Source organism: Protopterus annectens, chromosome 2.part2 (assembly GCF_019279795.1).
Source record: "Protopterus annectens isolate FY-2018-M chromosome 2.part2, PAN1.0, whole genome shotgun sequence".
Taxonomy (NCBI): domain Eukaryota; kingdom Metazoa; phylum Chordata; order Ceratodontiformes; family Protopteridae; genus Protopterus; species Protopterus annectens.
This window is the reverse complement of record NC_056730.1, coordinates 971,754,250-971,767,761: the sequence shown is the minus strand read 5'-3', so window position 1 is coordinate 971,767,761 and position 13,512 is coordinate 971,754,250. Positions and strand designations below refer to the sequence as shown.

Here is a 13,512-nt window from a genome sequence, read left to right as displayed (position 1 = left end):
TGTCTTTCAGTAATGAAGGCCAAAATACTAATTCCGTCGCTAGCCCCTTAGTGGATGTGGAACCTGGGTGACCATGGTGCAAAATCTAGATATATTCTTATTCTAAAGAAGCAAGAACAACAATTTTAGGACCTTTGAAAATAATGCCATCTTCCATCAACATTTCAGCTCTGTAAAGAAAATAAGTTTGCACTTCAGGTGGTACACTAGATTGCTTTGATAGCCATCCAACATTAATTTAGTGACTGAGGTTTTGCAAAATTGGATCAGTCTTTGTGTGATCTCTTAACTCATCAAGCCTAGTGGTAGAAAAATTATGCACTGCCATCATGTCAAAGCCAAAATTTTCTGTGTCAAGCCATTCCATTGTATTTCTGGGTGATCTGGATAAGGTATCAGCCAGATAGAGCAGTTTGCCTTTCGTATAGACTTTTTTGAAGTTGTACTGTTTGCAATTTTGAGCATCATTCTTTGTAATCTCGCTGGAGCTGAATGCATAGGCTTTTTTAGAATAATAACTAAAGGTTGGTGGTAAGCTTCAGTCTGAATAGCTCGACCATAAATATAATCATGAAACTTGGAACATGCAAATACTATTGCCAGAAGTTCCTTCTCATTTTGAGCATACTGCATCTCAGTTTGGGGAAGTGTTCTAGATAAATAGGCTACTGGTCTGTCCTCTTGAAGTATAACTGCACTCAATTTTCAGATGAAAAAGTGGCTGGTTTGTTTACATCATATTGTCTTAATGTAGGTGGGGTGGCAGTTTTCTGCTTAAGGTCTTTAAATGACTTCTTGTGGTGTTCTAACCAAAACTAGGCAACCTTTTTGTGCATCAGCTCTCTTAAAGGTGATGTCAACTCACTGAAGTCTGGTATAAACTTGCCTAAATAGTTGACCATGCCTAGGAAATGCTGTAGAGGTTGAACATTGTCTGGTACTGACATCTGAAGAATATCTGCTTGCTTGGTCTGGTCTGGTCTCAAGCCAGTACTGGTAAATAAATGACCTACACATAGGTAACTTCTGGAAGTCTGAATTTGCACTTCAGATGATTGAACTTCAAGTTTACTTTATGCGCTCTGTCTACAACTTTCTTTAGGTTTCTGTCTTGCTCTGCTTTACTATTGCCTCCAACCAATAAATCATCTACTATTATGGCACAAGGATAACCCAAAAAAATTTGCTCCATTGCACTCTGAAAGACTTCACTTGCTGAATTTATTACAAATGGCATCCTTAGAAATCTGTATCTGCCAAACTGAGTACCAAAAGTGGTTAGTAATGAGGATTTGCAATCAAGCATCACTTGCCAAACTGAACTTTTTGCATCCAAGACAGAAAAAAAACAGTGACATTCGGTATTACGGCTGCAATCTCTTCGCCTGTATGCATTGGATGATATGGTTTTATCAATGCTTTGTTCAAATCTCTTGGGTCAGTACATATTCAGATTTCGTCTGAGCCTTTTTTGTGAGCTGCTACCATAGACGATACCCATTCAGTTGGTTCTGTAACTGGACAAATTACACCTTGCTGTAGCATTTTATCCAACCTAGCCTTAACTTTATCTTGCATAGCTATCAGAACTCTTCTTCCTGGTCTTACTGCTGGAGTGACTTTTGGGTCTAACTTCATGGAATACACATCATAGCCTATAGTAGGTTCATAGGTTAGTACTAAGCTAACTTCCCTTGCCGGCCATTTTAAGCCTAGCCAATTATCCCTTGTGAGACTCAAACCCTGCACCTTGTGTTTGTAAGGCAAACACCTTAACCATTAGGCCACCCTCCCAACCCCACACAACTAAAGGTTTGCCCAACTTGTTATCGAAAACATCACCATATTCTGAGAAAATGGCTTCAGAAAAATTAGAACTAGGAGATGCACTTATATGATGAACTTCTTTGGTAAAAGAAAGCAGATTCATTCTCAAACTATCTTTAATAGTTTGATATTTAATATCAATAAAGACTGTACTGGTCTACAGACTACATAGAATAACAGGTTGTAACAGTTCTTGGACAAATAACATGAAAGCATCACTGAGCCTTTGGTTTGAATGTCTTCACCTCCATGAGCAACAAGTTTCCCACTACTGGCCACATTGAGTTGTTCATTCATTCTCACTTTAGCAAATGTGTCTGCTGATGATATAACATTACACTTTGAACCAGTGTCTCCTTTAAGCTCTGTGGATTTACCATTGATCCGGACAGTCCAAAACACTTCACTGTTTGCCAATAAATTCACTGCATCAACTCTTTCACCAACTACTGATACACCATCCACATAGAAAGTTGACTTTTGCGGCTCTACTTGATCAACTTGCTTTTTTGTGTGAACAGCTGTGTGAGGTTTACTTGATTTGCAAATTTTTTGGAAATGATTCCACTTTTTACACTTGTGACATTGCTGACCGAGTGCTAAGCATTTGTCTCTTTTAGACTCATGATTTGCACCTCAGTTGTGATGGTTAACAATAAAGCTAGACCTGGGTTTTGCTGATTCATGCTTGTACTGCACTGAGAATTTTGCTGATTCACCCTTGTGCTGTACAGAGCGTGCTAATTTCTTAGAACTTTCTTGAAAACTACATGGTTTCTTTGGTGAGCCAGCAGGGATCGTGGCTGCCATGTGCTTAGGCCTACTTCTGTTTGCTATGTGTTGCATGCTCTCTACATTTGCTCTGGAGCCTGCTGAAACCATGCTGTTGTCACTTGCAAGTATACCTGTGTGTTTTTCTGTCACTTAATGGATTTGACAAATCTCTGTGGCTTTACTCAACGTTAAGTCACTGTCATGAAGCAAGGTCTTTCTCACAGAAGCATTATTAATACCACGTATGAGCCTGTCCTTTATTAACTCCTCTTTTAAGTCACCAAACCGACACGTTTTAGCTTTTTTTCTCAGGTCAGTTGATAAGCTGCAAATGTTTCCCCTGGTTTCTGATCTCTCTTGTAAAACAAATGCCTCTCTAATGTAATATTCGTCTGGGTGTTTAATATTTCTCTGAACTTGTGCTTCAAGCACGTGGTGTCTTGCCCTGATTCAGCCTGTACAACAATATGATGGTTTTCACCTTCTCCCTCATATACTGCTGGTGCATACACAAATGAATGCTCTCTTTCTATGGCGTCTGACCCAGCTAGGTTTAGCAAAATGAATGCCCTGGTGTGTGCACCTTTATCTGAATAAGCTGCTTGTATAAAAATATTGTACTCTTGCTCAAATATTCTCTAATTTTCTGGATATTCTGATCAAATACAAGAAGTAAGGGCTTTTGAAATCCGTCTGCCATATTAACACATACCAATGAAGGGTTTTGCAAATAAGCCCGAACACATACACATATGCCAGAAATTTATGCCAGTATTTGTAACTTTGCCTAATAGCACAACAAGCCTCTGTATAACTGAACTTTGCAAAATAAGTCTCTCTCAGGCACTGTGATATTCTTGAAATTACTGTATAACAAGAAATCACTTGTTATCAGTGTAAGAAACATATTAAATAATTGCTTTATGCAAGCCTCTGCGTAACTGAACTTTGCAAAATAAATCTGTAGGGCACTGTAATACCATTGAAATTATCAGATTGTAAAAGTAATTTATCATCATTTTAAGAAACATTTCAAATAACTGCACAATGCGAATGAACTGGGTAAAAGAACTCAAAGTCAATAACATTTTGAAGTAATTGCACTTTGCGAATAAACTGTACACAACGCACTGAAATTTCCCCAAAATGGCAGTAACTTCCTAGGCAATTCTTTACAGTGCAAGAAACACTCTGTAATGGCGGCACATTGCGAATAGACACAGCTAGCAGAAGAAACATCTCGAAATGGCTATACTTTGCCTGCACCTCACGAAATAGTTGCACTTTGCACACAAATAAACTCTTCGGAATACATACACAGTAATAAGCACACACTGTAAGCACTTTTACACATATTGAGATACTTCGAATAACTTTAGTTATGCCCTTGATTCAATATGAAGTCATAGTTATGCCCAAACATGCATTCACCTTACTTTATTTATGCTTAATGTGCCCTTTTTTCCGTTATTATATTAGTTTTGCTTTTTAATCTTTGTTATGCCCATTGTACTTGTTCTCGTTTTACTCTAAACATGCCTATTTTGCCTTAAACATACTCGTTTTGCTTTTCTGTTAATCACTTCATCAAATACATTTACTTTAAATATTTCCCTTAGTTAATAAACCTTTTGTGCCTCCCGCTTGTTTAATAATGCAGTTTATGTTCTTGTATTGCCCCTTTTTGTCCTTTTTATAAAGTAAGTAGTTGGTACAAATTCTCATTACCTTTGATTCTTTTCTGGCCCTTTTTCATGCTTATTTCTCTTAGTTTACCTTAACTGTTATCTATGCACCTCATGGCTCCAAATATTTTTCTCTGCGATCCCGGTTCTGACATCATGTCACTCTCCTACTTTGGACACAATAGAAGAGTCTTCGTGGGTTCTATTCATGCAGCTTTATTTTATGCAAACACATCATGACAGAAGTTTAACTTGTATACATACTAACTGCTGCAATCATACATGCTCACTCCCTGGTTGCACTCTCAAAATGGCACTAGGAATAGCACGTGCCTGGCATTTATACGTGCATGCTCAGTCTTTGACATGCTTCTTAAAGACACAGCACATACCATGTGCACTCTGATCTACAGACATAAAGCCAAGCTATTGAAAAAGCGCTGAGATCTGATCCAGTCAGATCAGATAACCCTAATTGTTGAACTGGATGAAGCAAGACAACACAGATCTAGCATTATGTAGTAAGTACATAAGTTTCATTTCTCCATAGAAGGCACCAAGTTGAATCAAGATGCCATCTCTCGTCCTACAAACAACAAAACTAGAACATGAAATCCACTGAAAATTAAAAGCATGATATGAGGATAGTGATACTAAAATCAGATATGAGGAAGAGACTGTAGGAGAAAAGATCTAGGTAAGAGAACACTAATACAGTCATGTCATACACAGAGATAGAAGTAGCATGTTTCCTTTAAGATCACACAATGGGAAATAAAATGGGATATTAAAATATGTGAAAAAAAATGCAAACCTAAAGATCTAAAATGTAAATATACATATTACAGTAGACTTTGAATTAGAAGCCACGGTGGTGCAGCATTAGCGTTGTCGCCACACAGAAAGAGGTTCTCCCGTTCGATTCTCGGCTAGAGCGCCTTCTGTGTGGAGTCTGCATATCCTCCCCGCGGTCGAGTGGTGTTCGAAAGACATGCGTAAATGGGTGTGCCTTCATTGAAGGCTGGGCATCGAGCTGGCACCTCAGCACCATAAAAATCTACTGACAATCGTTAGTGGACCAGAGTTCCACTGTGGCGACCCCTAACTGGGAAAAGCCGAAAGAAGAACAACAGTAGACTGAATATTAAATATAATTAGTGTTTTCAAGTGCTGTCTTATAAAGGCAAACAGAAACAGCTAGCTGTTTTATCATACACAGGTGGAAATAAAACAAAGTCGATAGCTGTCTAGTAACTTTAACCAATATTATGCCTGCAGTCTACTAAAGTATCAAATGTGGACTTTAATCTGGTTTGAAAATTATCACTCCATCTGAAATAGGCTTTGTTTATATAAGCAGCTTTTCATAATGGTTCTATATAGTGAGGAAAAAAGCACTCAAAAGCTGCAGTCGTATACTAGAAAGTGTAATATCTAGAGCCCAGAGCTACAGAATAAGCTGAGGTTAAAAGATATGCACAGCAGCCAGGGAGATCTGAAGTAAAGTTGCTTGAATCCGCAAGTGCATTGGGGGAGTGGGGGAATGAATGCACAGTAAGGTATCTGTTTTGAAATTTATCACCACTCCAAATAGACAATTACTTTTTAAATGTAGACTTTCACAGTAGTCCTGTACACAAAGGGAAAAAACCAGTGAAAAGCTGTAATTGTAAGTAAAAATATCCAGAGTTCAGAGAAACAAAGTGAGCTGAAGTTGAAATATACTAATAGCTATTAGAATGATTCAAAGCAAATCTGGATGAACCAGCTGGTGCAGGGGGGAAGGAGATGACATAGAGTAAGGTAGCAAGCTGTAGCTGGGGCTGGGGTTTTAATTTTATCCTAGAATATATATGCAAAACAGAAACCAAGCCATTATAATAATGAAAACTGAAACTGTGGGGTGAAATGAAGACAGTGGTCTGATTTGACATTTATTGTTATTGCAAAGAGAGAATTTGATTCTAAGTGAAGACTGTTCAGCATTGACCTGTATAGAAAAAAGAAGAGCATCAAAAAAGATGTAATTTTATACCAGAAATCATAACCTCTAGAGTTCAAGCAGCAAAGTAGGATGAGTTTGAAATATACTAAATGCGTTTAGAGTAATAGTGAATCATTTTCATTAAATTTTCTGTTTTGCATGCTTCCCATGTTAAAATTTATTTAAATACTGTATCTGTGTCACAGTGGCATGCTGAATGAGTTTAAGTTCACTTTGGTACGTACGAGTTAGTTAATACACGAGTCTTAATACTTATGCCCTTAGTAAAAGGGTTGTATGGGTAATGGGCTAAACACTTTTTTCAGGACTTTACTACTAATGTGTTTTTTTTTGTTTGTTTCTTACAGGCTATTACCCATCCAGCTATATCTGCCACAGTTGTGTACATAGTAGTGAAGACAAAAGAATTAGTAGCAGACACTTTTTCCAAGCACCCAAACCCAGTCTAGAATGCACCCCCCTCCCAAAATCAAAACTTTTGTATCTCTTTAACTTTTATTAATGACTTGTCACAATACTCCTAAAGTATATCCTTACTTCTAAATCTACTAGTAGCCTCTACTTTGTCATTATTTATTTTATTTAGTGTACATTTGTTGACCGGGCTAGTCTAACTGGATATATGTCCATTTTCAGTAGAGGCCCAGGGAGATAAGCTCCAAGACATACAGATAACATAAAATTGCAAACAAATATAAGAAGAAAAAAAAAAAGAAATTACAGTAATATATACACTGACAAATCAGGTTAATAAGAAATCATTTGAAGAGGACAGACATCAATATAATGTAAACTGCAGGTTCAAAATAGCATGTAGGTACATTCTTTAATGCAAAAAGGAGGCATACAGGCTAGTTCAGTGTGCAAGTAAAGTACATAACTTAATGGTAAAGAAACAAGGAGGTATACAGGCTGATGCCATATCCAGTACAGTACACAATGTAAGAGGCAGTGTAATTATCAGTAGTGGTAATAAGGAGTTCATTTTTTTTTCTTACAAATAAGTGAGAGAGGGAAGGAAATAATGAGATACAGGGCATAGAAGTCATATATTGTTAAAATGGAAGACAGAGAATTAATAAAAAGAAAAGGGAAGGCAGAGCATATTCGGGTAGAGTAGATAGTTAGGCAGGTTTAGTACAGGGACATGACTAGTATGTTTTCAGAAAAAGTTTCAGTCTCTTTTTGAAGAGAGATAAAGAGTAAAGTGAGGAAAGGTCACAGGGTAGGAGATTCCAGCATTTTCCCTCAGTATTGGAGAAGAGATAATCCCCAGCCCTGTTGTTAGATTTAGATGTTTTAACTAGAAGTTTCTGAGGTGAACATAAGGACTTCAGATTATTATAGGTTGTAATGATGGTGGAGAGAGTAGGAGTATTGGAAGGTTGGTAAAGAGGTTTATGGGCAATGATTAGTTGGTGGTACTTGATCAGATTGTGTAGTTCCAACCATTCAAGCTGCTTTAAATTAAAGCATGTCATGTCAGGAAGCTTAGTAAAAACACAGATGCTGTTTACCATCTTAATATCCCTTTTCTGAATATCCCTTTTCTGTTAAGCTTAAGAAATATGTGTAAGAGGTAACATGCATTCCGTTGCAATAATCATTGTAAATTATGCTACTGACTACTTACATCTAATATGAAACTCTGCGCGTATTCAAAATAGGTGCTTAACATGTATAATAGAGTACTATGGCCCATATTATAAAACAGAACCCCAGCAGCATGAGACCATGAAAGGCTGAATCCTTCCTTTGAATTGGAGCATAGACAAGCCTTCCAGGCACAGTCTGTGTTGTCTACATATAACAATATGTGCCACTAAACATACAGGTCAAAAGTCTGAATGCTACTCTGTATTTTTGCATTGATGTTGGTATCACATTAAGTCTTACTGCGTCCTTTATGTCTACTGAATTATACTTCATTGTGTTACATATATCATGTGCTTATTCTCATGATTGTAATATTTTGATTGTTTCACTATACACTTCTGTATATTTTATGTAAATATGCTTTAATTGCTGTTCACTATTAATGTCATAATGTTTTTATTCAGTTTGTTTTTTGTCGTTCATTACTATGTGGTCTAGGCCATTGTTGAAAAGGGTCCTCGAACCAATTCACTTACCTGGTTAACACAAGTAAAATAAAGTAAATAAAGTTTGTCAGTACTGCAGGTATCCACACAAACCAAAATAAGTCCACCATCACACATGAGTACTCATCTGCTGAACTCAAGTTTCATACTGAATCAGCTTCTCCTCATCCCATCCAAACTCTCCACAGGGAAGAATCATACTCAGCAGTGGATGAGACAACTAAGAAGCCCAGTTCTGGGCAACAAGAAAAAGCCATTTCTACTTCATCTCAGATGCCAAAACATGTTTTCCTGGACAGGAAATAGTCCCATATACATCTCAGTTTCTGTAAAACCATAACTGCTCAGGATACCCAGTGGGAGGTAGACTGAAAGTAACACAGTGGCAAATGATGGGAAAGAAAAAACACTGTCCTTTTTGAGCCAAGGCAGTTATGCTAAAAACCAGGGCAAAAAGGAAGCAGTAAAGTAACAACTAATTTCTTAGGCAGAGAAATAAAAACATAACGGCAAATCAGTTCATCAGCTGCATTGCTGATACAGCACTGATATAAAAACTGGTTGGACCATGTAAGTTGTTCTCAGTTTAAAAAAAAAATAGCATCAAGTTGCCAACTTCTGTTCTCAGGCAACAGGAAATATCCTGTCTAGGAGCAGAGCACAAGTGTGATAGCTGTGAATATTGTAAGAAATTCAGTAAAGTTGCAAAATGTGAATGCTTAAAATCTGTGCAGTCGTGCTTGATTGAGAGAAAGTTACACAAGTTTGATAAGCTGTCAAAAAATCATACAAAGCATGGAAAATTACATAAAATGGTTAATTTTCTATTTGGTTTGGAAGAAAAAAAATAAGGGCAGAAAATATACCTGATAAAACAGATTCTGCAGTTGAAATTTCAACATTTCTAACTACAAGTTTTCAACACACCCAGGGTATCCTTTTCCCTAAATACAGCAGTACTACATATTTTCATAATGCCAAGCAAACAACTGTGCAGTAATTTAGTTACTTAAAACTGACTGTGTCATTCAGAATACATAAATATTGCACATTTTCATAATTCTTAGCAAACAGGACAGTTTAAATATAGCAACACTTTCATAAAATGTTACATATATAGGTAGGGCAGGTTTGGGAATCGTTGTGCCACAGGGAATCCTTTAATTGTTCATGTTCCTAGAGTTGCAGCAGTGCTTTGGATTCTACCTGGCTGTCTTCTATTGCTACAGTGACCCTCCTCAAAGTATGACAGTATATTTGGGTTTATAAACGCACCATAACTGCAGATCTTTGAGGAAAAGGTCGTTGTAACAGTATGGCACCCACCCACACCTCTCTGCTAGTCATACATGCATATGTGACAGGTATTTGCATCACTCTTTTACATGCTGTATGCACTGTATTCACTATTAGGAGAGTATTTGTTTACAACAAGTGTACTCATCTTGCTCTGTAAAACTAATATAAGCACAGATCAGCAGTTCTTATGCACGGAACACTCTCACACATATGTCACTGTAGCATGAGACCTACCTTGATTTGTGGAGACGGACTCGACAGGTATGGAAAAAACAGTCTGAAGCAGACTCTGCTTCAATGTTCAGTAACCCAGATTGGCTGACTTGTTGAAGATCTGTTACTTCTTCATCTGTTTCTTCCAGTTGAGATATTGCTTCCTTTATTCTGTGATTGTCTCAGACTTGAAAACAGACGTGAACGAGTTGTAGTAATATAATAATAGCATCCCAGTGCTCTTACATTCTATTCATTGCCTGTCTGTCCTTTCCAGGAGGTGATTTCCTTTCCTATTTGAGGAAGAAAAAAGATGACTTAAAACCTAAACAGCTAGTTAAATTTGCATTGGATGCTGCTGCTGGCATGGCTTATCTGGAGTCGAAAAACTGTATCCACAGGTAAGGAAACTGAAGCAGTTTAAGGCCTATGTTGCCCTACATGTGTGAATAATTATTTAATCTGCTTACCAATGGATAACCTGCATTACAATGTATAACTGAATAATCAATTTGTTTATTAATAGGTGTTGAGTCTCTGTTATAGTGCATATGTGAATAATTATTTAGTTCGCTGATTAATGGGTTTAAGACCTATGTTACATTACAAATTATTTAGTTTGCTCATAAATGGGTATAAGCCCTGCCTTACAGTATATATGAGAAGAATCCTTTGGTTTGCTTATTAATATATCTAAGGCCATACATTACATTACGTATGTAAAAAATTGTTTAGTTTGCTTGTTAATGTATGCATGCACACACAGACACACACTTTTTAATGAGCTGTGTGTCTATGAATCACTGTAATGTTATGTTTATTCTTAAGCTGTGTGTGCTTTGTTTTCTCATAGTGATCTCACAAGTGGCAAAGTATGACAGTAAGAATTTCAGTGCTTTATTGTTTAAACCTCTTGGAATAGAGAAATGTGGTGTGTTTGATTAGGCTGTGTAATGGAATTTATATCTGTGGAAAATAATGTATGGTGTGTTAAGATAAATTTCAGTAACAAGAGAAACTGCTCATTCTGATAAAAAATGTAGAGCCTGCCTAGAGAAAAATACTTTGGATTTTTCTTATATTTATTAATTTGCCATGCAAGATGGCAATTAAATTTTGAGAAGTTTACTTGAATAAATACTAAGTAGGACTGAACTGATACAATTTGAGTAGAATTTATGTGAAACCAGTTGCCTGAATTGTGAAACTAATATATGTGTGATTATACATGAAGGGACTTGCTCAGAGCTGTTCTGCTTATCTTTTTGAGTTAACCTACATTTACATGCTGCTAAGTACTGTCCCCACAAGTACCCAGCAATTTCTAAGACCCTGTTTTCTGATTAAGTGTTTTTAGAGTGACTTTCTGGTACATAAGGAGCATTCCTGCCTCTGACTTTGGCTGTGTAGGGAGTGGTGAATGTTTAGCTAGGATTACAAGGGTTAAGTAGTCAGAGGTCTGCTCTTGAATTTCTTGACATCTCCCAAGTGGCTAGTTCAAGAGAGTATTGCAGAAGTTGTGAGGTGACATTGGTAACACGTTTATTGTCCTTACAAGCAGTGGGTGGAGGGGAATTGCATGAAAACAAAAGGCAATCTTCTCTTTGTAGTGTGATGGTACTCAAAACTCGAGTACCTAGCTTTCATCCCTTTGAAATGATTGAGGGATGAATGCATAACTAATTAGCAGTGGAGGTCCTCCTCACCTGAGGTCAAAAGAGAGTAGACCTAAAATTAAAATAAAGACTAATTGGTGTCTTGTGGTTAATTTCTAAAAATGCCAATCCCTCTCTGCTTCATACAGTGCAGGAATTATGTTATAGTAAATGTTTTTTGTAGAAGGAGTTTGAGGAAAGTAAAATTGTGTGGCATAGAGTCCTGGATTACTAGTGTATTGGGTATGCTTTTGACAATTTAAATACATACTGTGGAAGTTGCAAAATGAGCGAGTGTGTTAGGTTTTTTTGCATGGCAAGTGTAACTGCATTTTTGAAGTATTTTATCTCACTGAAATGTTCTTACCTGCACCAAAGCACAGGTGTATTTAGTGGGAATGTTACTGGTGCATGTTTCATCGAAATATGCTTTTAATTCATTTTGTAAAAATATCCATAAATTTGATTTTTGATCACCGAAGGTTTAAAAGACCTTTTCATCTTGCTGACTTCAACAGGGGGGAGACACTGTTATGCATCTATTAGATTGTACAGCTATGTGGACACATACTACCCTCTCACTGTGGTATGCATCTGGTGAAAGCTTGGATGTTCTTCATGTTTCACTGTTGCAGTCATTATGTTTGGGTTATCTGCTTGCAGTAGCCCTCAGTCGGCCTGATTAACAAAGTCTTGAGTCCTACGTCGGATGCTGTCCCTTCTTCCATGATGTCGGGTCATCAGGGGTATAAAACTTGCAGCCGACGCCATTACATCAGTCTTTCTTGCCATGCAGCGCCCGAAGCAGAAGCGGTTCGCAAGTGCCGGTTGGCCGACTCCTGAAATTTTCGTTTTCGAGTTTCAGAACCGAAGTCTTCAACTAAAGCTAAGTACCCCATTGGGGAAACTTTTTCTTGCTCCTTACCAATGTCAGTAAAAGTTAATAATTGCGTTACTTGTGGAAAGCAAATACCTCATAAAGATTTTCATTCGTACTGTATTCCTTGCCTGGGCCCTGACCACGACATACCTTGCTGTTGGCTTTGTGCTTTAATTAATCAGCGTACTATCAGTCATCGGTATATTTTCGCCTCTAAATATTTCCGTTCTCGGTTTAATTATCCAGAAATGTCATCGGTTAGTCATCCGACTACCGGGATTCCGAAAAAATGCAAAGATAAAGACAGAGACAGGCCACCTAGGTCCAAAGCTGCCGACGACACTTCTCCTAAGCCAGTCGCCAGTTCACCGGTACTCAGTGAGGTGCTTTTGCAGCCCCTGATACCCGCTACTTCTGATCCGCAGGCCTCTACTGAGACCAATTTGGAGTCTGGTATGCCACGAGATGCTTCAACTGTGGAACTTGTGGATGTCTCTACCTTGGATGGGTCTGGAGCCGCTGTGCAGGCACCGGCTTCTGAGGGTGTGTTCAGGCCTACAGAGTTGCATATTAAACCAACACTTCCTTCTTCATTTAGGCCAAAATCTCAAACCATGCCTAAGAAACCGACGTCCAGGCCGCATGCTCAGGCCTCTATGCCTAAAAAACAAATGATAAGAATGGCTGAAGATCTTATAACTTTAATCAGGGGAAGCCAACCTCCCCCTTCTAAAAGACCTAGGGCTGAAGTTGTTTATGAATCTTCTGACCAGGATTCTGATTTTTCTGGTGATCTGGATTTGCCGTTATCTACTTATGAGGATTCTAATGCAGAGAACTCTATTACCTCTGCTTCCCCTCCAGAGGATTTTTCTTTTGGTGAAACCTTACATACTCTAAGGGAACATTTCCACTGGGAAAGCCAGGATTTTTCTGATTCAAAAAAAGAGGCTTAGGGATTTCTTACTCCTGCCTCAGCATAGGCCTTTAGCTATACCTCCTGTACTAGACATTGTTGATGATGCCTTTTCAGAGTCTAGTTTGGCCCCTGATTCTCTGCCTCCTGTTCCCA

At 37.9% G+C, this 13,512-nt stretch overlaps 1 protein-coding gene across 1 annotated transcript in view; it reads left to right on the top strand.

Annotated features, from left to right (window-relative positions):
• Positions 1-13,512, top strand: part of FER (FER tyrosine kinase) — a gene marked incomplete in the record, with an annotated part of 3,568,968 nt that overhangs the window by 2,688,608 nt on the left and 866,848 nt on the right. Inside the window, 1 exon segment of the mRNA XM_044064275.1 lies at positions 10,183-10,306. Coding sequence (XP_043920210.1) covers positions 10,183-10,306 — 124 coding nt within the window.